Source organism: Anastrepha obliqua, chromosome 2 (assembly GCF_027943255.1).
Source record: "Anastrepha obliqua isolate idAnaObli1 chromosome 2, idAnaObli1_1.0, whole genome shotgun sequence".
Taxonomy (NCBI): Eukaryota; Metazoa; Arthropoda; class Insecta; order Diptera; family Tephritidae; genus Anastrepha; species Anastrepha obliqua.
This window is the reverse complement of record NC_072893.1, coordinates 87,730,887-87,755,986: the sequence shown is the minus strand read 5'-3', so window position 1 is coordinate 87,755,986 and position 25,100 is coordinate 87,730,887. Positions and strand designations below refer to the sequence as shown.

The 25,100-nt window shown below is 35.2% G+C and overlaps 1 protein-coding gene across 6 annotated transcripts in view; it reads right to left on the bottom strand.

Moving 5' to 3' along the window:
- The window catches only part of LOC129237190 (kinesin-associated protein 3), a 102,511-nt gene that overhangs the window by 13,494 nt on the left and 63,917 nt on the right, over positions 1-25,100 (bottom strand). For all 6 annotated transcript variants that reach the window (XR_008581748.1, XM_054871703.1, XM_054871702.1 and 3 more), the window contains 6 exons: positions 8,051-8,216; positions 7,692-7,943; positions 7,484-7,620; positions 6,181-6,366; positions 5,389-6,096; positions 4,541-5,308 (listed from right to left, as the gene is read on the bottom strand). Coding sequence is in view for 5 of the 6 variants with exons in the window: in XM_054871703.1 (XP_054727678.1) it covers positions 4,541-5,308; positions 5,389-6,096; positions 6,181-6,366; positions 7,484-7,620; positions 7,692-7,943; positions 8,051-8,216 (2,217 nt within the window). In the remaining variant the exon portion in view is untranslated. The remainder of the gene's footprint in view (positions 1-4,540; positions 5,309-5,388; positions 6,097-6,180; positions 6,367-7,483; positions 7,621-7,691; positions 7,944-8,050; positions 8,217-25,100) is intronic.

The window sequence follows — 25,100 nt, the reverse complement described above, 5'->3', positions numbered from 1 at the left end:
GTTTTTCGCTGAGATGACAAAGGAGCAGCATCGTTCGGTAATTCGCCTTTTATTTTTGGATGGGAAAAAATGCGCGGAGATAAAAGCAAAGTTTGATGTTGTTTATGGGACGCCAGCTATGACCATAATTAGATATTGGTTCAACGAATTTAAGCGTGGGCGAACATCCGTTTTTGATGAGGAGCGATCAGGACGCCCGGCAGACGTGGTTACCGAGGAAATCATTAAAAAAGTACACGACATGATTCTCACTGATCGACGAATGAAAGTACGCGAAGTAACAGAGGCCATAGGTGTGTCGACCGGAACGGCAAAAATATTTTACTTATGTAAGTTGGCGATGAAAAAGTTGTTGTTGGCGCTATAGATGCCGCGATTGCTTACGGTGGACAACAAGCAGATGCGGCCGTTAACTTCGAAGCAGTGTTTAGAGTAATTTAAGCGAGATCCGAAGGAATCTTCGCATCGAGTTGTCACCGTTGATGAAATCTGGATTCATCATTACACTCCAGAAACTAAGGAATAATCAAAACAATGGATTTCTCCCTGAGAATCTGCTTCAAAGAAGGCGAAGACAGTACCATCGGTCGGAAAGGTCATGGCGACGATTGTTTGGGATGCGAACGGCGTCATCCACATGAATTTTTTTTTTGAAAAAGGAAGAACGATTACTGGACAATACTACAGTGAGTTATTGGACCTCTTTCACAAAAAATTCTGGGAGACACGGCCGCATTTGGCGAAAGAGAAGGTGCTATTTCATCACGATAACGTGCGACTTTTTCATGTTCCCTAACATGCAGATATGGCCCGTGGATAAAAAAATTAGTTCAAATGAGGAAGACATCGCCGAGACAGAGGCGTATTTTGGAGAGTTCAAGTTGGCCGGAACGTTGGAAGAAGTGTATCTTTCCATTTCTTTCTATGCTGAAAAATAATACAATTTTTTTTTTGTTTTTAATGGTGTCCTCATTTCTATCACGGTTTATTATTGAAAAAAAAAAAAAATTATGAATTAAAAAAAAAAAATTTATGAATTAAAAAAAAAAAATTTTTTTTAATTTTTTTAAAAAATAGTTTTTAGACATGTTCTTTTCATACACAAATATATACAACTTCGTTAGTAGTAAAAATGTAAATATTTTTTGGGATGTATACTTTTTTCCGCATCTCTGTACACAAATCCCCAGTGTGCGTCGCACCAAAAATTATTTAACTTAATACCGCAGGTGGGCTCAAGCTGCTTGGGAGGGCAAGCGGACTACGCTTAGTTTTCAGAAAATTTGACAGAATCAATTATTGAGCTGATCTTATTTTAGAGGTTATTTATTTACAACACTCTTATGTTTCTATACCCTCCAGTGATGCCAAAATGAGAGAACGTTTCCCTTTTGTGGTAAGTGAAATTTTTTAAAACTTTTCTAAGAACGGTATTTGATGATTCAGCTTCATTTAATAATGTAAAAAAAAACTAATTTGAGATATTTTGCCACTAATAAAATATGGTATCACATTTTACAATATAAAAACTTGAATGAATTTCCAAATGTAGAAAGTCATTGATATTGTATTAATTTCACGAGAGATTCTCTTCGGAAAATTATTTAATATCGGTTTGTAATATCGTAAGTAATTTCTCTCCATTTTATGGCATCACATTTACCTTCCATTTTTACATAAATAAAAGGTAATGGAAATTTTATTGATTAATGTTGTGTAAAAAAATCATGAATTTTCATTAAATTTTGTTCAAAATAAAAGCTAATTAGTTTTACTCTTAAGTTATAGCGTACCCACTCTAAATATGCATTGAAGTAGGATTTTTTCGATTGGTTAATTAAAAAATAACTTATACATTTTTTAACCAACTTTTTGGAAAAAACATCGAATTTTTGTTTTGTTCTTATCTGCACACAGATTTTGTTCTATAAATTCTGCAAAAATGTTTTCATTTACTTGTTTTACATAAAAATGTGCTATGCATCTCCGCCATTTAAACTTTTTTTGTAATATATGTACAGATGTGTTTTGAAGTTCACTACGTTTACTAAACGTAAATAAATGTGCAAGGGTTCCTCGTTTGATAGCTTCGTCAGAAAAAAATATTTGTAACTGCTTTAAGTTTCATGCCATGAGGGTGGTGTTATCCCTTAAAAAATACATATGTGATTTTTCGCTGTTTATTATTTTAAAATTATCTTTGGTTTTAAATTAAATTCTGATTTTTAGACTCAAATCGACCAATCAACTGTACAACCCAAATAACCCTTTCCGACCGTGTACGCACAATTGTGCGTGTAAGTTTAAATCCTAATATTTCCGAAAATTTCTGCGCTAGTGCAATTTAACCTGATATACACAATTGTCCGAGCTATTTTCTTAATAAAAACACAACGAGCAGTTATTGGTGTCCATTATTTTTCGCGAATTTCGCTATTTTGATGTTGCATTTCAATCATTTGCAAAAATGAATCGAAAGAGTAAGTTAGAAAAGTTATTTAAATTGTGTAAACCGAGAAATTTATATTAAAAAATGTGTTATCATAATAATAACAAAAGAAGTTTTAATTAAAAATTGAAATTAAGTGTATTTTTGTGACGTTAATTAATGTACAGCCAGTTTAGTTTGAAGTGACACAATTGTGCGTGTTAGGACTTGTTTAACGAAATATTTGTTTTTTTTTTCAATCAGAGCAATTGACTGAAAACGAAATATTGGGTGCACTATTAGACTCGGATTTGGAGGACTTTAGTAGCGATGATGATCTTCGAGATGCTACTTGGGTGTTACCTGGCGCGCACAGTGAATCTGCAAATGATGAAAGTAATGACAGTGACGAAGGGAATGGCGAAGGTACTGAGGAACCGCCAAATGAAAACAGCAATCGCCGCGAAATTTGGAGGAAAAGACCATTTCAAATAAATCTGGAAGATAGTGCTTCCATTTCTGTGGAAGTTAACATAGATGTGGAGTCCCCTAAATACTATTTTTATAAATATTTTAATGACGACTTTTTCAAACGCGGTGCGGAATACACAAACAGATACCATATGTTTTCGAAAGGAAAACCACTGGGGACTACAATTGGTGAAATAAAAAATTTCTTTGGCATAAATATTGCGATGGGCTGCATACGTTATCCAAGATTGCGCATGTACTGGGAGACCAAAACGAGGCTTCCAATTGTTGCTGATACAATGTCCCGTGATCGCCTTTTTCTTTTGCGAATGTGCCTCCATGTTATGGGCGAAAATGAAGTGACAGAAGCAGGGAAACAATCAAATGTTTTTTGGAGGATTAATCCATTAATTGAAGCTGTAAGATCGGCATGTCGGAGCATTCCTAGAAAGCCAAGAGATAATTATTCCATAGATGAGCAAATGATCCCATTTACTGGTCGTTGCCCCGTGAGAAAAAGCCTTCCTAACAAACCTAGAGGAGTGGGATTAAAGAACGAAGTATTAACGACATCTGAAGGGCTGGTACTTGATTTTGAAATCTACCAAGGAAAGACGACACCACTTTCCAATACGAACTTAGGCGTAGGTCCAGCCTTCGTTTTACGTTTGGTTGAAACACTTCCAGAAGGTTCAAAAGTGTTTTTTTACCGATACTTTACGACAATACCACTCCTTCAGGCTTTACTAAACCGTGGTATTTATGCTCCAATAAAAAACATCCACCTTACCAATGAAAGGCAAATGAAAAGAGGTGATATGGAAGAGTTTTGTCATAGCGAGGATAATATTGTCGTGCTCCAGTGGAAGGATTCCAAAGCGGTAATCTTGGTATCATCAGCTTATGGTTGCGGGCCCGTTTCCAATGTAAAACGCTGGGGAAAAAAGGAAAATAGGTATGCTGAAGTACCGACTCCAAGGATAGTGCGAGAATACAACAAGTCTATGGGAGGGGTAGATATATGTGATCAATTAATGGAGGCATACCGTTCGTTTTTCAAAACTCGTAAGTGGACGTTGAAAGTTTTCATTCATTTTATTGATCTAGCATGCTGCTTCGGATCTCCGATACCGAAGAAGAAGAAACTCCAAGTGTATCTAAAAAATATCGACCATCTGAACAGACATGCATTGATAAGAGGCTTGATAGGAGAGCATGATTTGTCATCAGCAAGATGTTGCAGGCGTGCTGGTTGTAAATCCAGCACACGTTTATTTTGTACCAAATGTAAAGTTTATTTGTGTTTAAATAAAAGACAAAATTGTTTTGCGAAATATCATACAGAAAAATATTAAAAGTGCCCAATAAAAATAAAATAAATTAACATTTCTAGCAACGTGAATTTGTATTTATTTATAGATTTTTATTTGTATTCAAGCCGAAACGCAACAATTGTGCGTATCCTGGAAATAAAGGATACACAGAACATTCGGCGAAATAAACTTTTTAGCTATTTTCTACACTGATCAAAGTGATAGGGACCAAAATTGCATACTAATTGGTTGGCTAGATTTGCCATAGGTCGGAAAGGGATAAGAAAAAGGGACTTTTCATGTCTTGTTGTAAATAAATTAATCTCACCTTGATCCGTTTAGCCCACTCGCTGTCACTAATTGCGATAATATCCAGGCAATAGTCACAGACCTTTCGTATTTCTGCATTCTTGTCATGCATCAAGTCGATCAGATACGCCGGCGATTCAGTCTCTTTAATCATATATTCGCGCGTGCTTTCGTGTCGTAAAATTTTTTGAAATACGAAAATGATCTGTAAAACAATTTCGTCGTCCTCCTGTTTGGCCTTCAGCAATTCGATCAACGAGAGCACAACTTTTGCGCGACAGAAAAGCAACGCACAGAGCTCATCATGCGCACAGGTACCCAAATAAACAATTGTATCGAGCACCATGTCATCCAATTTGGCACCTGGCACAAGTACATCCCGTATCCAGGGTATTAATTGGAAGTTTTGCAATATTTGTGAATAATCCAAGTCGGCTAGTGATAGATTACCAAGAATACCGAGACATTCCACCACAAATGATTCGTCGTCACAAATTGTTAGTATGCGAGCCAAATCGCCGACATAGTCGATAAATTTTGGTTGTAGGGCTTCGTTTTGTGAAAGATTGCGTAGTAATTTCATCAATAGCGAATCCTGATATTTGAAAGCACGATCCATAAGGTCATGCAGACGATTGCCCTCCACCATGATTTGTGCATTACGTTTATTCAGCGATAGATTGATGCATAGTGCTATGAGATCAAGATCAACTTTGCTATTTAAATTTAGAATAATGGCATCGGTGGCCATTTGAACGCATTCAGTATGCGTGAATAAGCCTTTCACCTGGAACAGCAAAGAAGCGTAAGAAAACATTTTAGCTGAGATAAAAAAATACTTGTGCGATTATAAAACTTTGAACTTACCCAATCATCTAAGCTCATGTGGTAGAGTATCTTCATAGCGATGCCGTGATGCTTCTCATCATTAATGAACATCACTAGCTTTGGTAGGTAACCAGCACCGACCATTTTCCGTCGCAGCACACCATCAAAGGATAAATTAAAGACAAGTTTCAAAGTTACCTGTGCCAGATCGGTATGACCACTTTGGAATAGGCGCGGCAATTTGGCAATGATATTGAATTCTCCCATATCATCTTTATTGTCGCGGACGATTGATAATTTTTTCAGGAATGTGGTTACCAACATTAGCAAGTCGATATTTTGTCGATCCAAAGTCTTGACAAGCATCTTAACAATATGCTTGCGACGCATCTTTTCCTCCAATTTTATATTCTCGGCCATATTAAGTAACAAATAGAAAGCAACGCGCAGTAGTTGTTCTTGTTTCTTGGCAAATACCTTCAACTGCTTGTTGAGACGATCGATTTCCTCTTTCTTCACCTTGGGATCGTTGCGATCAAGAGCCTCATTGCTGGTTGCTTTCATGTCGCCGTTCGACGAGACACCTGAGTCGGGGGTGGCCGTACCAGCGGAAAGCGCCTCATGGTAACTACTATTGAGTACTTGACTTTTCATCAACGAGGAGGACATTGAGCCGTGGAAACTAGACCAATTACCGGACTTGGGACGCTGTTTCAATTCTGGTATGCGGCGACGTGGGGGTTCCATCTAAGTAAGGAAGTACAATATATATAAAGTACATAAGAATGTAAAATACTATCTATGTCTTGGGTCGGGCAGTAAGTAACTTACCTCTTTTGGTTTTTCCTCATTCATTATATCAAGAAAATCATCAGTGCTGCGATTCAGTTTCTCTTTGCTAGATTTAGCTGAAAGTGGTGCAGAGCTAACGGGATTCTTTCGCACATCCAATTCATTGCGCATGCTTTCATAGCGTCTCAGCTCGTAATCGATCACGTCCATGCAGAGGGAACCAATCTGGGATGAAACAGAAATAATTATTGTATATATTTATATACATATGTATATAAGTGCTATATATTCAATGAGTCAGGTACCAGACCGAGAAGGGTGAAGAAATGGAGCCCTAACTTATAACCCTAGACTTGTTAGTTGGTATACAGATGTATCAAAACTGTGTAGTACGCGTAAAAGTAGCAGAGTAGTTAGCACTGTCAAGCATAGATTGTAGATTGGATTTTTTACGGGCCACTGCCTTACATCTTCTCTTATCTTAGAGATCATGTGTAAGCACTGCTTCGTTTCTGCATCCCTTGTCTCGTTGAGTCGTATCGCAGATGAGAAGATCATCAATTTACTAAAGCACGTGAAGCAGCGTATCTCGAGTATAATTTGAAGCCTGCACCTCCATCAATTCTTTGGGCTATAGTACGACTAGTTCTGCCCTATGTGATATCATTCTTGATCAACCAAGTCAACCTAACATATCCTACATATGGATCTGGCACTAAACTGTTCTTGCGATGTGTGTATATCTTAGATGGCAGTTCCAACCTCCGCCTGCGTAAGCCCCTGCGAATGGTTCAAAGGTGCATCCTTTCTTTATCTAATTGCTAAGCACTATACTATCGGATTTCCATATCCAATCTAATAAATGAACGACATCCTTCAGCTTCTGAAAAGAAAAGCATGGAAATGCTGTATTGGCTACCAGACCATTGATGGATTGCAGGGAAGGAGCAGCTCCTGGCTCACAGAAAGGTCCTATGGATCGGAATTATTTTGTTATCTAAGCTAATCAGCATCTAAAAGGCTAATAAATAATTGGCCATAAAAAGAGTGAGTTAAGCTACCATAACAAGTTCCATGTAACTCACTGCGTTCATATCAAACTATGCCTGGAGGATGATGGGGTATCTTGAAATATTTTATGTGAGTGGCTGGATCTAAATTAAAACTTTTGAAGACACGTATAGTTGTTCATATAGTTATAAGACTTACGATTACCATAAAACCCTTATATTTAATGTAGTAGTCCAAAGTTGTCTTAGATATTGGAATTTGGTGCCATGATGCCAGATCAAATAGACAGATGAAAGGGTATCTATTGGTTTTGCCCCTTAACATTACTCACCTTATATTGCACAATAACGGGATGGAACTTCGTATAAGTCGAAAAACAGAAGAATATATAAATAATATTCGTCGATAGATCTAAACTTTTGCGCCAGTCCTCGCGCAATACGCGTGACAAAGCGCTTAGGCAAGCCTCTAATGGAAAAACGGAAAATTTTAATTAGTTTTATGTATGCATATAAATTTTAATGTTCATAAAAATTAACCATTTTTCTCCAGTTCCTCCAGATTATCTGGATTACGTGCCACTTGCAAGATCATGGCCGAACCACGTATTCGTTCGCTTAAATCCTCATACAACAACTCCACATACTCGTCAATATTATTGATGGAGACATCAGCGTTGGTAGCTGGTGTTTTAGCGGGCGAAAGAGCGGCAGAAGTTGGACTGTTTTTGGCGGTTGGGATACGCTTTGCAGATACCACCGAACGATGTTGGCTGTTATTGTCAGCGATGTCTAAAAAATTTATGATATGACAAAGAAGTTAAAATTTTGCTACTTTACTAAATAAACACAAGTACATATGTACATACATGCGCATAAATATTATTATTTATTCTTACCTGCACCTGCATTGTCTTTACGATTCTTAAGATAGAATATTATCTGTTCTACATCCGCCAATTGGGATTTGTGTATGAGATCACATTTGTCTACGACTTCCCTCGCTAATGCGGCAGGATCCGTTTTGGCATTCAGCGAACGTAAGCGTATAATTTTCTGACAATTCTGAAAATATAAAAAAATTCAAAATTATTATTATTATTAGATATATCGCAAATACTTATATCTATGTATGTACTTATAAATACAAATAAAGAAAAACATAAAAATATTGGCATTCAATATTTAAGATACTCGAACTAGAGCAATGTTTACGTGATGCAAACCATTAAGAATAGCCCACATAAGTTCAGGGAATCGCGCACAAAAAATCCACTTTTTGAATTAATCAAACAGCGTTATTTAGCTTATTTGGAAAGCGTTTATTAAAGGTCTTTACTTTTTAATACCTAAGAGTATTCAGCCTTTATCAGAAGAAATATATATATATATATATACATATAATTGGTGCTTAAGTCCTTGTTTTGGGTGTTTGACCGAGTTCCTCCTCTTATTTGTGGCGTGCGTCTTGATGTAGTTCCACAAATGAAAGAACCTACAGTTTTCAGCCGTCTCCGAACGGCAGACATTTTTTATGAGTAGCTCTTCCATGGCCGAAATATATTCAGAGGTTTGCCACTGCCTGCCGAGTGGCGACCGTTATTAGCAAAACTTTTTTTTATCATTTTGGTTTTTATACACTTTGGTTTCTCTTGAGTTGTCATTTTTATCAGCAGGGAATATAATTTTTTTTTTATTTCTGTCACCCTTCTTAAATTCAACCTTTTGTAAGGGAGCGTAAAAACAACTCGGATGTCTATCGCTTGTTTATGTGAAGAGTATAATGATTTCAAAAAGTGTCTAAATGAAACGATTTTATTATTTTTTAACTAAAACTATTAAACGACATTTAGGTGTATTCTTTTTATCGTCTTCTTACACGATATTTTTTAATATTTGTAAGAAAATAATACATTTTTGGAACGGAATCTGCTACAAAAACCTGTAATTTACGTCATATCCAACATTTTAGTGGTACATTTGTTGCCTTTTTGTTAAGAATTATTATTATTATTTATTGTTGGAGTAATATGAAATGTTATGCAAGGTGGCGCAAAATCAATCAGCCTATCGGAAGATTTTGACACTTGTGAATAGAAACAACAAACAATGGAACGCGTAAAGGATTCCCTTCACTAAAAATTAATATTTCAATTTCAATTTTGATGACAATGGAACAAAAACACATTCGAATGCGACTTTCTCAGCAACATTTAGAGCTTTTTCGAAAAGCTTTTATAAAGTGGATTTTGTGCATTGATTCATCACTTTTTTCCATCACCATGATTCTCATTCAAAACAAGAGGCTAAAGAGTTATGTAAACCTGGTTCTTCGGCACCGAAACGAGTTCGAGTGCAGAAATGGGCAAAGAAGGTGTTAGTATCAGTTTTTTGAGTTGCGAAAGAAATTTTGTTTGTGGATTACATGCAAACTGGTAAAACAAAAAATTCTGACTATTATTGTAACTTTTTAGACCAGCTGAGGGGAAAAAGTCGTGAAAAAGACATAGTTTGCAAAAGAAAAACAATCTTGAAACCAAATCTGCTTTTCAGGTACATTTGCCGAAATTAGGTAAATTTCTTTCGTAAAATTAGGCTCAAGCAGAAATTTCGTTCGAAAAGTTCAAAAGATTTGCTGGCTCGTGCCTAATGATAACTGTGATCAGTTTTGTAAAGGTCAAGTTTCTTCAACTTTCAGCAGTGTTTTCATTTCTCACTATGCCCTGAGTCGGTCTATGTTACGCCATTATTAACTTTTTATTCTAAAACTAGACAAAATCTCATTCGGCTCACTTTTAGCCTGGAGCCCCAACGGATCTTTGTGGTCAGATCTTGTGCATAAAATTCAAAGCCAACCTGTTTGCAAATCTGATGCTGCTTATTTTCATAAATGCTAAAAGTTGTTATAATATTATATAAAAATTGTTATTATGTTAATGCTAAATTACAATGCGTTGAAAGTTTTTTATATGGAAGAAAACTCTCAACATTGCATGTATTTACGAAAATTTCAAAAATCAAAGAGTTTTTTCAGCGACTTTAACCTTACACTTTATATACCTATATACATATATAATTTGCATAATAATACAACTACTATATTTTATTACAAAAAAACTGTGCACTCAGTATTTTTTCAACATTTTTTTTAAAGGTTATGACTAAAAAGTGTTTACATTTTTTAAATTAAAATTAGTTGTTTAATTAAGTTTTTTTAGTTAAAATTTTTTATGTATTTGTTTTTTAAATTGTTAAATTTTTCTGAATTTTGTATACAGTTTGAGTTAAGATGCACTATGCATTATAAAAAATAAATATAAAAAAAAAATTAAATACAAAAAAAAACTTGGTAGTTCCTATTATTTTGGAAACGGGTGTATTTCATACATATGTTTGTGTATCGGGAAACGAAATATTTGCCTACTTGAGCAGGGTGAGCTCTGAATAGATTTTCAAATTATTATTTCCACCTTTAGTGGTGACAGCTGAAGATGTTACACCTGCTCTTCACTGGTTATGAAAGTCAGATCAAGAGCGGGAAAGGTATAACACTTTTTTTTGAAAACAGAGCAGAGTATAAAACATGATCAGTTTAGAGGTATCGGATTTTAAATTGTAATAAAACAACAAACATTCAAAATTGATTGGCAATCTTTATTATTAAAGATAATCCCTTTCAAATGTTTTCTCCAACTGCGCCGTAATCGGACATCTTTCACTTTAGTAAATTGGCTTCCAATGCATCAATCGAAGTTGGTTTACTCCCAACGCATTTAGACTGCACATTCCCCATAAATAAGAGTACAAAGGTGTGATATCACACGATCCTGGTAGACAATCCACTGGTCCGAGACGAGACATAAATTGCTCACCGAAACGACCGTCTTGTTGGGAAAAATTTGGTGGAGTTCACGGGCTCCAATTTCCGCCATCAAAAAATCGTTTATCAAGGAGCAATAGCTTTCGCCATTCACTATTGGCGCCAGCCTCGACTTTGAAGAAATATGGACCGATTATTCCTCCAGCCCATAGGCCGCACCAATGGATGTAATTGCTGCTCTTGAATGGCTTCGGGTTGCTCTTCAGCCCAAATACGCTTTACACCCTATGGTGGACCGAGCGCGCGATGAACACTTCACAGAGCGTCGATTTTCGAAATACAATTGTACGATTTATAAACGTTGTTGAGCGTAAGTCTTTCCATGACGAAATGTCAATGAATACTGAAAAAATGATGTATTTAGTTTAAAGTAATCACGCGTGATCAGACAAAAAACGTAAACGTTTAAAAAGTACCTCCAATCAGATCACCCTTTACTATAAATCATTCAAAAATTATTCACCCACTTTGGTTTTTGAATAACTTTTTATTAAATAAAAATATTATATTGAGTAAGGGAACTCTTTATTTTGACCTTTATTGACTAATTCACAAGTGTCAAATGCGATAGACATACGACACCATTCAAAAGATATAAATCTTCCTATAAGTTGATTAATTTTGAGCCACCTTGCATAACTTAAAACCAGCTACGACCCCATTTTACATATACCCGCCCCCCAATAGAATGCGAATTTACATTCTCATACACATAAACACGCATTTTGTATTTGGGGCAATCAATCCATTAAAAGAAACAAGAAACCAGTTCAAGTACAAGTACAAAATGACAAAATACAAAGCTTACCACATTTCTTTTCTGTGCACTTGGAATATTTGTTTACGACCATTGGCTATGTAAGATTTTCTTCTTGGTGTGTCTTAGAGCACATTAGCAATAATTTTTCGGACCTTCAGATTTAGTATTTCAATTTAATATAAAAATGAATTAATCAATTGCTCTATTCTTTCTAAGAACGAAATTTATGAAGGATTGGAAACGTTCTTTCAATTTAACTTTCAAATAACCTATGTATGTATCTCTAAACTTTAGTGGAAAATAAATCTATCTACTTTTGTGTCTCATCTGTTTCTACTTTTAATTTGATACAGCTCTTGGAGTCTTACATCTGATCTTATTGTTTGAAAAATATAAATTTGGTAAGCGTTTTATTTAGTGCACAATCATTTTATATTACACACAAGCGAGGTCTCGGACCTTAGCTAGTAAAATATTGTATATTTGTGCGTATTAATATCAATGTCTTGTTAAAAGGGGAGGGGAGGGGAGAATAGGTTTGTGGGTGATTGCTATTCAGTAGGGCCCAATTTCGAAACCCATCGGGGGCTTGAAGTACTAATCGATAGAGCGATTTTTCAATGCAAGAGTGGTTACCCCTCGGTAGGCAATGGCAAATCTTCGAGTATATTCCTGAACACAAGCGTACGTATACAGAAAACTTTTTTAAATCTCGATCCTAACGGAAGTGACTCAATATCGCAACTTAAATATAATATTTCCTTTAATATGAGGATGCCAATGCCACTGTAGCCGAATGAGTTTGGGCGTAACTACCATTCGGTGGCGTCTGGGTTCAATACCCGATGTGGGCATGAAACACCAAAATGGAAAGGTTTTTTCTTATAGTACTCCTCCCTCGGTAGGCAATGGCAAAGGCAAAGTGTATGTCTGCCCTGAAAAAGCTCCTCATAATAACACCATCTACGCTACGGAGGCGGCGTAAAAGTGTGGGTATCGCCATTTGTGGAAAACCTTTAAGTTGCGCATCACAACTCGGAAGACCAACCAAACAGCCAACAAAGGATGTAAGCGTCAATTATACATACATATAATGCCACTTAGTAGGTTCATTTTCTGCAACAATAATATTTTTTTATGCATCGAACTAAATTCCCGAATTAATCCCGGTTTTTAGAAATATCTCGCCACCAGCGCCACCTAGCGGGTCAAAACTTATACACCAGCCCTGGCATACCTGCAACAGTACATCAAAATTTCATCGTAATCTGATGAATGGTGTACGAGACAGACAGACAGCCTGACAAACAGGCAAATAAACATTTATTTTTATATATTAAATGTACATACATACATACTTGTAGAATTACTCTGCTATAATTCATTTGACCCCTATTTATTTTTATTTTTTTTATACGTAGAACGTACTTATAGCTCTGTGGAGAACCCAGAAACAGTGTAATAATAAGTATTATGAAATGAATACTAATTATAATATAAATCACCCTTTATAAGCGCAATAATAGATTTCATCGATTTAGTCTGCTTTCGAGACATTACGTCAAATGCCATGACAACACTGCAGTTGAACTTAACTGACAACGAAAGAAGTCAATGGCACCTAAATACGTAGCAATGGCAAAAACGTTTTGTATTCGCATTTGCATAATGTGCAATAAAGCCACAGCAGAAATAAACAAATACCTCTACATATGTACATACATGTATACGTATACTCGTATATGTACATAAATACGTTAGACTGAATAGACAAGCAGACGCAAATTTATATGGGCAGATAAATAATAATATTCTATCACGTTTTTAAACTTTACTAGTATGGAGATACGATTTGTTTGGTAAATCACAGAAAAAAAGTAATAAAAATATAAATAACGTGGATAGAAGGCACTCGCGTGCTGTGGCTACACCTACTTGGACGTAATTACCTGTGCGCATACATATATAGACGGCTATTAATAAAATATGTACATGCGTGTGTATATACCTGTGGTGCCTATGGTAATTTCGGTAAATTTTATCATTAAAGTTTTGCTGAAATATTGTCATGGTAATGAATGAACCACAAAAATTTGTAAACAAAAAAAATGTACCTACAGACATACATACATATGAATGTAAGAATTTTACAAGACTTTCTGTGTTCACATTAATCATTTCTGAGGAGGAAAGTTAGACCTGTGCCTCAAAATCGCGTTGAATTGGCGGTCAGTTCAATAATAATGGAAAATAACACAGCTGAACACCGACCTGAAGGAGCCAAGTACCTACATATCGCACATTTACTTCAATAGTGTCGTAATCAAAACATTTATTGATAGATAAATGTAGAAGTCACCACAAAATTGCATGGCGCTATCTCTTAATAGTATCTCGTTAGATTAAAATAAGTATGTTCAATATACTCTCTCTGTTTATGAATTTTAGGTACAATTTAATATTTATTACGATTTCGGAATTAAACCGAATTAAACTTCTATTCGGAAATTAAATCGATAGTGCAGGCGGCTTCCAACAAAAGAGGTCGAGCACACAGAGAATCGCGCTTTTATGCTGTTCCACTAGTGCTTTCAGCTAAGCTTCTATTATGGATGAAAGATTTCAAAGGTGAGCTCTTAAACAAACCGTTATTCGGCTCTGAGCGAATTTGACAGAATCAGCTGGTGGGCTGACGTTGCTTGAGGTGTGTTTAAAAAAACTGAGATTGTGTTGGTGATATATATGAAAAAAAAAATCAGCCAATGACACTTCATTGCTATCTGAGCAACGGCTGATAGAACGAGTGTGTGAATACATATGAAATGATCGTGCAGAATTCGGTTGCCGAATCCCCAAGTGACGTGGCAGCCAAAATTCCCCTCACAATTTACTTTTTCATCATAGCTATATAAGATACCTGGTAATCTGTCAGCCTTAAGTAAAAGCTAAGTGTGAAATGCATGTATTACTTATATATAAGTTATCTTACATATTTACTTTTACACCGGGACGTACCTGTATAGTAAATTGAAAACTTTGTAGCCGTTTTTCTCGACATTTTGAGTTTTGAGTTATGATACTATTGAAGTAAATGACCGTATGTTCTAAGCGTTCATATGTAAAGTTTCCTTTCAAGACCACAAAAATTGTTTTATAATCAACCCATACCTCTAGCACGTCGCAGCCACGGTGCATAGAGATTTTTGAAGAACTGAGTTCCGACTAGGCGTATAAAAAAAAGTGACGTTTTCTGGATGCTATTGTAAATTAAAAAAAAAACGGGTTTCATATGGGCGTAGTTATTGAGAAATGAACTTTGAATTTCTCTATTGAAGCTTTACTCAAATTTTCACTACTTAGTCCTGATTTACACAGAGAAATATTTGGAAGGGCAACATTTTGTTCATGGGAGGAAGACGGACGGAGAGAGGAGAGGCGAAGTGGTTTTTATTTGTCGTACTGGCGACACGCTTTGTGCTTCTTATTTGTATTGTCAAACTTAAAGAAGTAAACGCCAGATGCAAAGAATGTTGCCGAAACCCATTTTGCTCGTGTGACCGCGAATGAAACTTCAAAAGAGTTTTTCCAGTGTCTCCCTTCCAGATGTCTCTGTGTGTAAATCGTGACTTACTGTCAAAGTTGGAACGTATCTATCTACCACATATCCGAACTAGAAAGCACATCAGCTGAAAATTCCTACTGCCCATCGAACCAGTACATACATATGTACATACATGCTAATGTAAACTTTATATACAAATGTGTGTACAAAGTGTTTTCTGCGCGTCAATTGAATCCACACAAATCAAGTGATAAGCACACAAATTTGTGCATTTGTGAATATGCATCTATGTATGTATGTATGTACATATATTCATCATAATGGATGGACAATTGAAGTGTAGTACTTTACGTGCATTATCCGTACTTTTCTTCAATGAAGAGCAGAGGCAACAGCAACTTTGGCAAATCAATGCGCAGTCGCGTAGACTCGCGCAACGTCCTATGTGTACATATGTACGCACATACATACTGCAAACATATAACGAGTCAATTGTAATTCATAATTTCCGCTTAGACTGGTAAGTGCTGGCACCAAAAAAGGGGAGCCTTAGTGTCATTTAAATTCACACAAGTACAATCGCCTTTTTGATGGGTCAACGCCGCTAAATTTACTTACAACCATCTGTATAAGTACATATATGGTATATATATGTGAGTATATAGTGTTTATGCACGAAAAGCTATGGGCAAAATTATAAGTTCGCTATTGAAGTACTTCGTATAATACCAAAAAACTAACTAAATTATGTCAATGGTTAATGGCATACAAAATTACAAGATTTTTACATGAGGGTAAAAAAAGTTCATAAATTTGAGAGGAGTTACGCGAAGATGTATATCACCTCCTTCACATATTGGTCTTTTTACTGCTTTCAGTAATAAGGGTAACGACCCGAACCATTATAAGCCGTCTAAAGTAAGCGGTGAAAAATCAATCATCAATCGGAAGATTTATACGTCAATCAAATGTATACATATGACACTTGTGAACTAGACAGCTGCAGTATACAAACAGACAAGTAATGGAGCATGTAAAGGTCAAAATAAAAATGTTCATCACTCAAAATCATTTGTTTTCGTTTAATAAAAAGTTATTCAAAAACAAAATTGGATGTTTAATTTTACGCAGTTCTTTACATAATTTAGATTCTGTACATAAATACATACTAAATTGTGAGGAAAGAAGATTTACTTTAAAAGGGCTTCAGAATTTTGTGTGAATCAGTTTTGTGCTATACGATTTCTAAACTTCCTCCCTAATTGCGTAGGTCTGTAATTGCCATTTAAAGTCGGCCCCCACCCCGATTGTGTAATGGAACCAGTTCTGATCGTGAAATCGAAAGAAAGACCTGTGTCCATCCTACATATTCACATTATTCTCTTCTATGTACTATTCGATTTCAAACGACTGCAGTTCCCCATTCGTCTTCTTTTCTATGACTATGAACTCAAAGTTCAACGTCAAGTGTGCAAATAAAATCGCATGGCACAGAAAATATTGCCTACCACAAGGCACTTCAATAGTAATCCAGCTGGACTTGGCATATGTTCCACATAGCTTTTCACCTAAGAAGTAATCCTAAAATCTGAAGTTTTGATTTTTTTAATATACGTTGAGGTATGGTCGCCAAAATCAATACTGAATTTCTCCCTTCACTGGAAATATGTTTTTCAGTGGTTGTTGTTGTAGCGTCACGTTCGGGCACCGCTCGGGATTTATTCTGTTTATAAATTTCATTACAAAATTTCATTTCAAATGTTGTTCTTACAATTATACAACGAATCGAGCACCAACTAATACAAAACATGGTAAAACAAAGTGGGAATATGATGATTTTGTTTAATCAGGTTAAACTTAAAAATGTACATTAAATGACCATAAAGATGAAAATTTATTTGTCCTAATTTTTCTTAAAATTATTGAAGTTTAAAAAAAATGGTTTTTGAAAACAAAGATGGTTATGTATGTTATAAAATTCCAGTTAAGAAAGGTTCAAATATGCTGACACAGTAAAAAAAATTTTGTTTGTCCTAATTTTTCTTAAAATTTTTTAAGTAAAAAAAATATTAATTTTTTCAAACAATTAAGATTAAGTACTTATATTTTATTATAGAATGGTTCAAATAAGCTGTGATATTAAATATAAATTTTATTTTTTGCACGCCAAAAATTAATAATAAAAAAAATTTTAGCTTATATATATTAATTATAATTTAAGTACGAAATAAAGTATATTTAAAGTGCATCGGTTATATTATATTAACGGCAAATTTAGAGAAGTAAAGTATCTAATAAGCAATCAGTCTCTGTATTTTACGGAAGTTTGCTATATGATTATTAAGATTTCTACTTAGCTGAAAATTTATTTTAAATGTTGCTACAGCCAAATTAGCAAAATGGCAAGCTTGTATTTTTCAACTTTAGTTGAGATCACTCAAAGCTCAATTAATGACTCATGTTCGAAGTGATAGAAGTGGGCTACGTGCATCCATATGTGTAAATAGGTACGTACTCGTATGTGCACTCATATCTTATTTCATACATTTGACATACGAACCAAAGTTGCACATGTATCAGCAAAAAAAATCAAGCAAGGCTACAAATCAGTTTTGGAAATTGCTGTGAGGCGTTTAGAACATTCACATTTGAATGTTCCTCTGTTTTTAAATACATACAAAATGGTATAACATATGATTAGTATGACTAAGCAACAATATCTTAAAATGTTTACTGTCTTGTTTTATGGTTAATTTCAATAATTAGCTAAAAATATCGAGGAAACAAAGGAAGAAAAAAACAAAGAAAAAATAGTACTAAGTTAAATCGTTGCCTAATCTTAACCAGAAGTTAATGTTTTTTTGAGATTTAATGATATAAATTAACCTTTGCATGACAAATATCATTTTTGGATTATTAGGAAGTTTGCTCGTGCCCGTCAAATTGTAATTAAAGAATATTAGTTGAGCTCAACTAAATGTTAATATTGTTTTTGAATTATATAAATTTCATTGTTTTTGGATTGTATAAAAATTCACCTTAAATCTGCTATAAATTTCCTTTGACGGAATAGAAGACATTTCCATTAAGTAATTATCTATTTTTTCAGCTTAGATTCCTTTGCTCACATAACGATTGTAGGTAACAACATAAAGGAATCGAGACAGATATAAAAATATACATACCATATATAGAGTGAGGAGAGGAGTGAATTCACCCATGGCCCCCCACCCGTGCACATCAAGCTTGGTACACATTGGTATTGAAAGTGAGCGAAATCAGTCAATAGCCATGCTTTAGGATAAATCAGTGTTTTTCGTTGCAAGATGACCTCCGTGGTTGAATGGGTTAGTACGTGGTGCGTGCCGGTTCGAGACTCCGGGCATGGAACACCAAATGAGGAAAATGTTCGGAAAATGGAAGACTCATTAAGACGCACATCATAAACAAGAGAAGAAGCACGCCAGTCTGATATTATATGCTGTAACTCTAATACTTAACTTCTGCTCAAATATGAACGAGACGGTATCAATAAAACGGTCCGCGGATGACATATGGCAAAAATAATTTTTTTGTTTTTTGGTAGGACTGTTATAAGCTTACATGGCAAATTTCAGCGTGATATGTCACATAGTTTGTTTTCTGTGCTACTGTAAACAAGTCAAGCTCGAGTGCGTTCTTCGAATTTAACGATGGAAATTCAAGTTGAACAAAGAATTTGTTTGAAATTTTGTTATTCCAACAAAATTTCGGCTTCAGACGCCTTAAAAATGTTACAGACAACCTATGGGGACTCGTTCAAAGAGGGCCGTACATCGATTGAAAACTTGCCTCATGAACGTCGTCCAGCAACATCAGTAAACGACGAAAACATCGGAAAAGTAAAGGAAATTGTGCTTGAAAATCGCACAAATCGAAAAATCGGTTAACGCTGAATATTATTTAAACGTTTTAAAGCGTTTGCGCGAGAACATTCGTCTTAAAAGGAAGGAATTATGGGACAACAAGACATGGTTCTTGCATCACGATAATGCACCAGCTCACACATCACGTCTTGTTCGCGATTATTTGAACAAAAATAATGTTAATATCGTTCCGCAAGCACCGTATTCACCTGATATGGCTCCATGTGACTTTTTCCTGTTTCCCAAGCTCAAGTTGCCGCTCCGTGGAAAACATTTTGAGACAATTGAAGTCATAAAAGAGAATTCGAAGAACCCACTCGAGCTTGACTTGTTTACAGTAGCACAGAAAACAAACTATGTGACATATCATGCTGAAATTTGCCATGTAAGCTTATAACAGTCCTACCAAAAAACAAAAAATTTATTTTTGCCATATGTCATCCGCGGACCGTTTTATTGATACCGTCTCGTTCATATTTGAGCAGAAGGTATAGTTTGTTTGATTCCAAAAATTCACATTCAGCCCAAATAAGATTTTGCTAAGACGTACATTTTGCTAAAATGTTCGCAGTAATTTTTTTTATTTCCTTGATAACTAATAAATTACAAAGGTTATTTGTACACTTAGCTACCGCTCCTAAATTTAGTGAATTCCTTACTTGTTAAATTGCAAATGACCTTTGCATTTTCTCCTCAGTTGTTCCCTCCTCGAGAGGCTAAGGTTTAGGCACTTCAGCTCTCATTTTTTGGCTACACTGCCGAATATAGCAGGTTTATACTCATATTATATATTGCTTAGCTGACCAATTCCATCAGTAGTATATATCAGTTAACACAAGCCTTAGTGTTCATCGTTCCATATTTTGTATTTTTTTTCTGTTTCATCTTTCTTTTCTTTTTGTAATGGTATCACAAACAAGACAAATTTGATTTCCTGCCCAATTTTGTCCTCTATGAGCAACCATGTAATCTAACCCAACCTACATTAAATACAGAGATATTTCTTTTGTCAAACAAGTGCGGCGGAAACCAGTCTGGGGTATGCCTGACATCTCTTTCGGTCGCATTGGAGGGGAATTTTATATTAGTAACAGGCTGCAGTGGGAACATTATGGGAAACTGTTTAGCCTGTAAGCTGGAAAAGATACCCCGAAGATGATTTCTCCATGGGGGTTTTCAGGCTAACTGCAATCTGCCTCTCAACAGTGTTCCTCAGGATATATGTAATTCCTAACCAGCCATCTGATTGGATGCTAAAATGAGATAAATTTTTAAAATTTAAAGTCGCTATGATGGCAGAGAATCCTGCGATACCATTTAGGATTAGGCTTGTGCATTCCTCAAAAAGTCTATGGCCAAAGTGAAAAAGAGTTTAGTTTGAAAATTGAGACCATAACCCCACAATGATCGCTATAAAGCAAATAATGCCCTAGTAGGCTAGGTAAGGTTGTAACGGTTGTCCACTATGGGACGCACTCTACTAAGACCAGTGGGAACTTTTAAAAAATTGTATATACAAGATTCCTGATTTCCACAGTACTAAGATCTTCCAACTCATTAAAAAATTGTCTACCAAAAATGGTTAATCTACGTCTAGATAGAGAAGGATAATGACACAAAAGGTGCGGGTTCATTTCTTCTTCTTCCTCATTTAGACAGGTATGTGTTTGCACGCATATAAGACAGTGGCCCGTTATTATGAAAATCAGGTATATTTTGTTTGAATTATTCTTTATGATTTTTTAGTGAGTAAATGTAACGAAAGGAGTTATATTTATGAAGTTTATTCATGATTTACGATATTTTAGATTATATTGAGAAATACGTGTAAATGTACTTATCATAAGTTTGGACAGTTAAGTTCATTTGTTTAGCAAAAAAGTAATTCAACAACAAAAATGGATGATTAATTTTGCGCCGAATTAATTTCGCAAAGAAGTGAATGATTTGAATGTTCGCAGTCAGGCTTTAGGGCTGAAAAACCTATCACAGATCGGGCATTTGTTTAAATGTCGAAAAAGTAAAAAAAAACAATTTCGTATTCAACAAAAAAAACAAACCAATTACAATAACACTTGGTTGTTGAAAATGACTTTAAATCTTTTCAAATACCAACTGGGTTGCTAGGAATCTTGGTCTCTGTGAGACATTTTCAAGCCAACCAGAATTTCAAAATGAAACGCAAGCATAATTATGCATTCGACGAACTCACTTTTTTCAACAAAAATATTACAGTAATGAATGTATAAGTATGTACATCCTTCATTTCACTAAATTATGTCATTTCTGCAAGAAATCTATATTCCTCTAATTTTCTTTTTGTTTTAAAAGAGCAGCAATGGCAATTTAAAATGTTAGGTATGTCAAGAGCTTCAAAGTAAAATATATTTTAGGCACATTTCCAATAGCCTATTGCACCTTAAAAAAGCTATTTGAGAGAAATGGGCAAAAATAATCCTTAGTGTCCTTCAGTTACTCGTAAATTCGATGCCACGACGACTAATATCAGTTACAGTAAATAACGGTGGGCATACAAGCTATTACATATTACTTTAAATTGTTTTCTTAAAATTTATTATTTTTTGAAATTTTTACAATAAAAGGCGGAAATAAATATTTAACGTCTTCCCTTATGCCAAAAGGTGAAGAGATGTATCCTCTGAGTTTTTGTAACAAAAAACATTTTTTTGTTCAGTGTCCCATATAGCCATTTCGCTTAGTGTACATTATTTACTTCATTGAATTATGCGATTTCCGCTAGAAATCAGTATTTCACTGATTTTTTGTTTTTGCAAAGAACAGCCAATGGCAATTTAAAATTTTCGGCATGTCAAGAGCTTCAAGGAAAAATATATTTTGGGCATATTTCCAATACAAATTACTGAGGGAAATATGACTTGCGAGTACTGGCACATACTTACATACAAGCATACGAACATACATAGTTAGTATGTATCCAATAAATATAACATTTCGTACGCATTTTCTTTCAATAATAAAAATATGCACATATATTTATACTCGCACCTCACATTGCCAAACCTTGAAGAAGGTCAAGCTCAGCAAATACTCCATAGGCGCATAGAACCACAGGCCAATTTTATTGCTACTGAAATTTATTACATAAATTACAATTGCTTTTGTAAATGCGCAGGAAATCGCCCTGTCACTTGTGTGCACTTCCTTCATAATGACAACTGCGGAGGAAATTCCGCTGCTGGGGTAGAATCACAATGCTGGGTTGGCATAATGGCTGGTTTGCCAAATGCGTCGACATTGACCTACATTCGCAGTTATTAGTTCTAGCTTATCTGGTAAAAGAAGTAGCAAATAGCAGAAGCAGTTTCAGGTATAGGGAGAATTTGAAGAATGCTTTCAAATACTTATGATGCAGTTGTAGCTACAATTTATTAATTTTTTTTTTCATTAATTGCTTTCCACTGGAAACAGTGAGTCCCTGAAGACTAAGAATGCAGATAGTATTTTGAAGTATTAATTTAATTAAATAATATAATATGGCTTGATCAACATTTTTGTTCCTAAACCTCGAAATATATTACGCTTTTATTTTATTTATTTATTTATTTATTAGAAATATAATTATAAATAACTATATTACATTGCGAAAGGCATTAGTAGCTGGGACTATCGGCCTGAAATAATACTAATAGATTTTTTACTTATTTATAAAAAAAATATTAGAATAAAAATTATTATGTGTAGGTAATTAATAAACAAAATTATAAAAGATAACCTAGTCAAATTTGATATATAAAATTATAAATATTCGACATATTTTCTAGAGAAATCTCTTTCAGTAAATCGGAAGGTTTCCTGCCGTTAAAGATATTGTTTCTGCCATTGTTATACTTGGTGCAGTAGTCTATTATATGAATAATGGACAGTGGACAGTTACATGCTGAGCAAATCGGGGCAGGCATTCCTTTTAGAAGGTGTTGGTGAGTAATATTTGTGTGTCCTAGCCGGAGTCGGGTAAATGTTTTTGTCTGCTGCAGTGTCGCTCCTGTTGGAATAATTGCTTTTAGTCGTTCTGGATTAATGGATTTGTAGCTCAGATTTTTATTCTGAGAATGTCGGATTTAACGAAGGTTTCGAAACAGAATGTAGGTATATTGCTGACATTTTTCGCTGCTTTATCAGCGTTACCATTGCCAAGAATTCCGCTGTGTCCAGGGATCCACATAACTTTTATTTTTGCCTTTTGCTGGGACAATTTATTTCGAATATTGTCAATTAAAGGTTCTCTGCTGTTTGCGCTCGACAGAGCTGCGATGGCAGATTTACTGTCTGTACAGGCCGTAGCCGAATGGGTTGGTGCGTGGCTTTTTTTTATTTTGAAGATTGAACATTGTCATTTATGAATGAAAAATAATATCGTTCAAATGACTGCCACGACTGGCTTTACAGTAGGCCATTCGATCAACCCAATTTTTAAGCACATTTTCGATTGTTTGGGCTCCAATTTCATGAATGACAACTACGATTTCGTGTTTTAAAGCATCAATCGTCTCTGGATGGTTCGCATAGCATTTGTCCTTAACGGCTCCCCACAAAAAATAGTCCAACGGGCTTAAATCACAGCTCTGAGGCGGCCAATTGATATCGGAATTTCGGCTGATTATTCGGTTTTCAAAAACGGTAGCCAAAAGTTCGAGTGTAACTTTGGCAGTGTGACAAGCTGCGCCGTCCTGTTGAAACCAAATGTCGTCCATGTCATCCTCTTCAATTTTTGGAAACAACTCGTTGAGAATGTCAGGGTAACGCTCGCCATTTACTGTAACCGTGGCCCCTCGCTCATTTTCGAAAAAAATGGTCCGATGATGCCGCCAGACCAAAAACCGCACCAAACAGTGACTCGTTGTGGATGCATTTGCTTCTCTACAGTAACGTGTAGATTTTCTGAGCCCCAAATCCGACAACCGGCCACCGATGTGAAAATGAGCTTCATCAGAAAAGATGATTTTTTTTTTTCAAATTTCTCACAGTTTCCCCAATTTTGTTCAAGCATATAGCGTCCCATTTAGTAAATTTCAAACCTTTAAGTAAATTATGAACACATTTGACATGTCATTTGTGTTACCATTCTCAAAAAAATAGGTGGTTCAAAAAGCAAACGCTATATGGCTCACCATGTACAAAGCTGATAAGGATTTAATATCTTATGCCATAATATTTATTATTCACTTACAGCCCGCCAAAAACGATGTACATCACCATTTTGACCAGTTTTGAATCATTTAAATTTTTTGTTTTGAATGTTTATTAGTTTTTTATAAAATTCTATATAACTAGTTGCGTTATAAACGTTATAAATCCAAGTTTCAAACCCAAACACAACATTTTTTTATGCTATTAAAATTAAAACCGTATACTAAAAATATTTCTAAATGAAAATCGAGGTACTAGGATTAAAAGTTTGTCAAATTTTTCTATTTTTCATGTAAAAAAAGACTGATAGACCAAAAACTGAACGTTCTGTTGAGAATATTGCTGCTGTATCGCAGAGTATTTCTGAACAACCATCAACATCGATATCTCAACGTTCTCATTAATTAGGCATTCATGAATCGACTTTTTGGCAGATTTTACCAGTAGATGTGCTAATGGCGGGCATTAATTTGATGCCATTTTTCACAAGCCGTAGTTTGATTAAAAATAGTAAAACCCGAAATAATCTAAATTTTGACATGCTTTATTTTAAACAACATTTGGGCGAGACCCCTTAGATGCGTGTTTATGCAGTTCCTTGGCACATAATATTTTATTTTTGGCTACGTTGGGTATAAGATACATACGTGCGGATGTGCTATAGCTGAATACA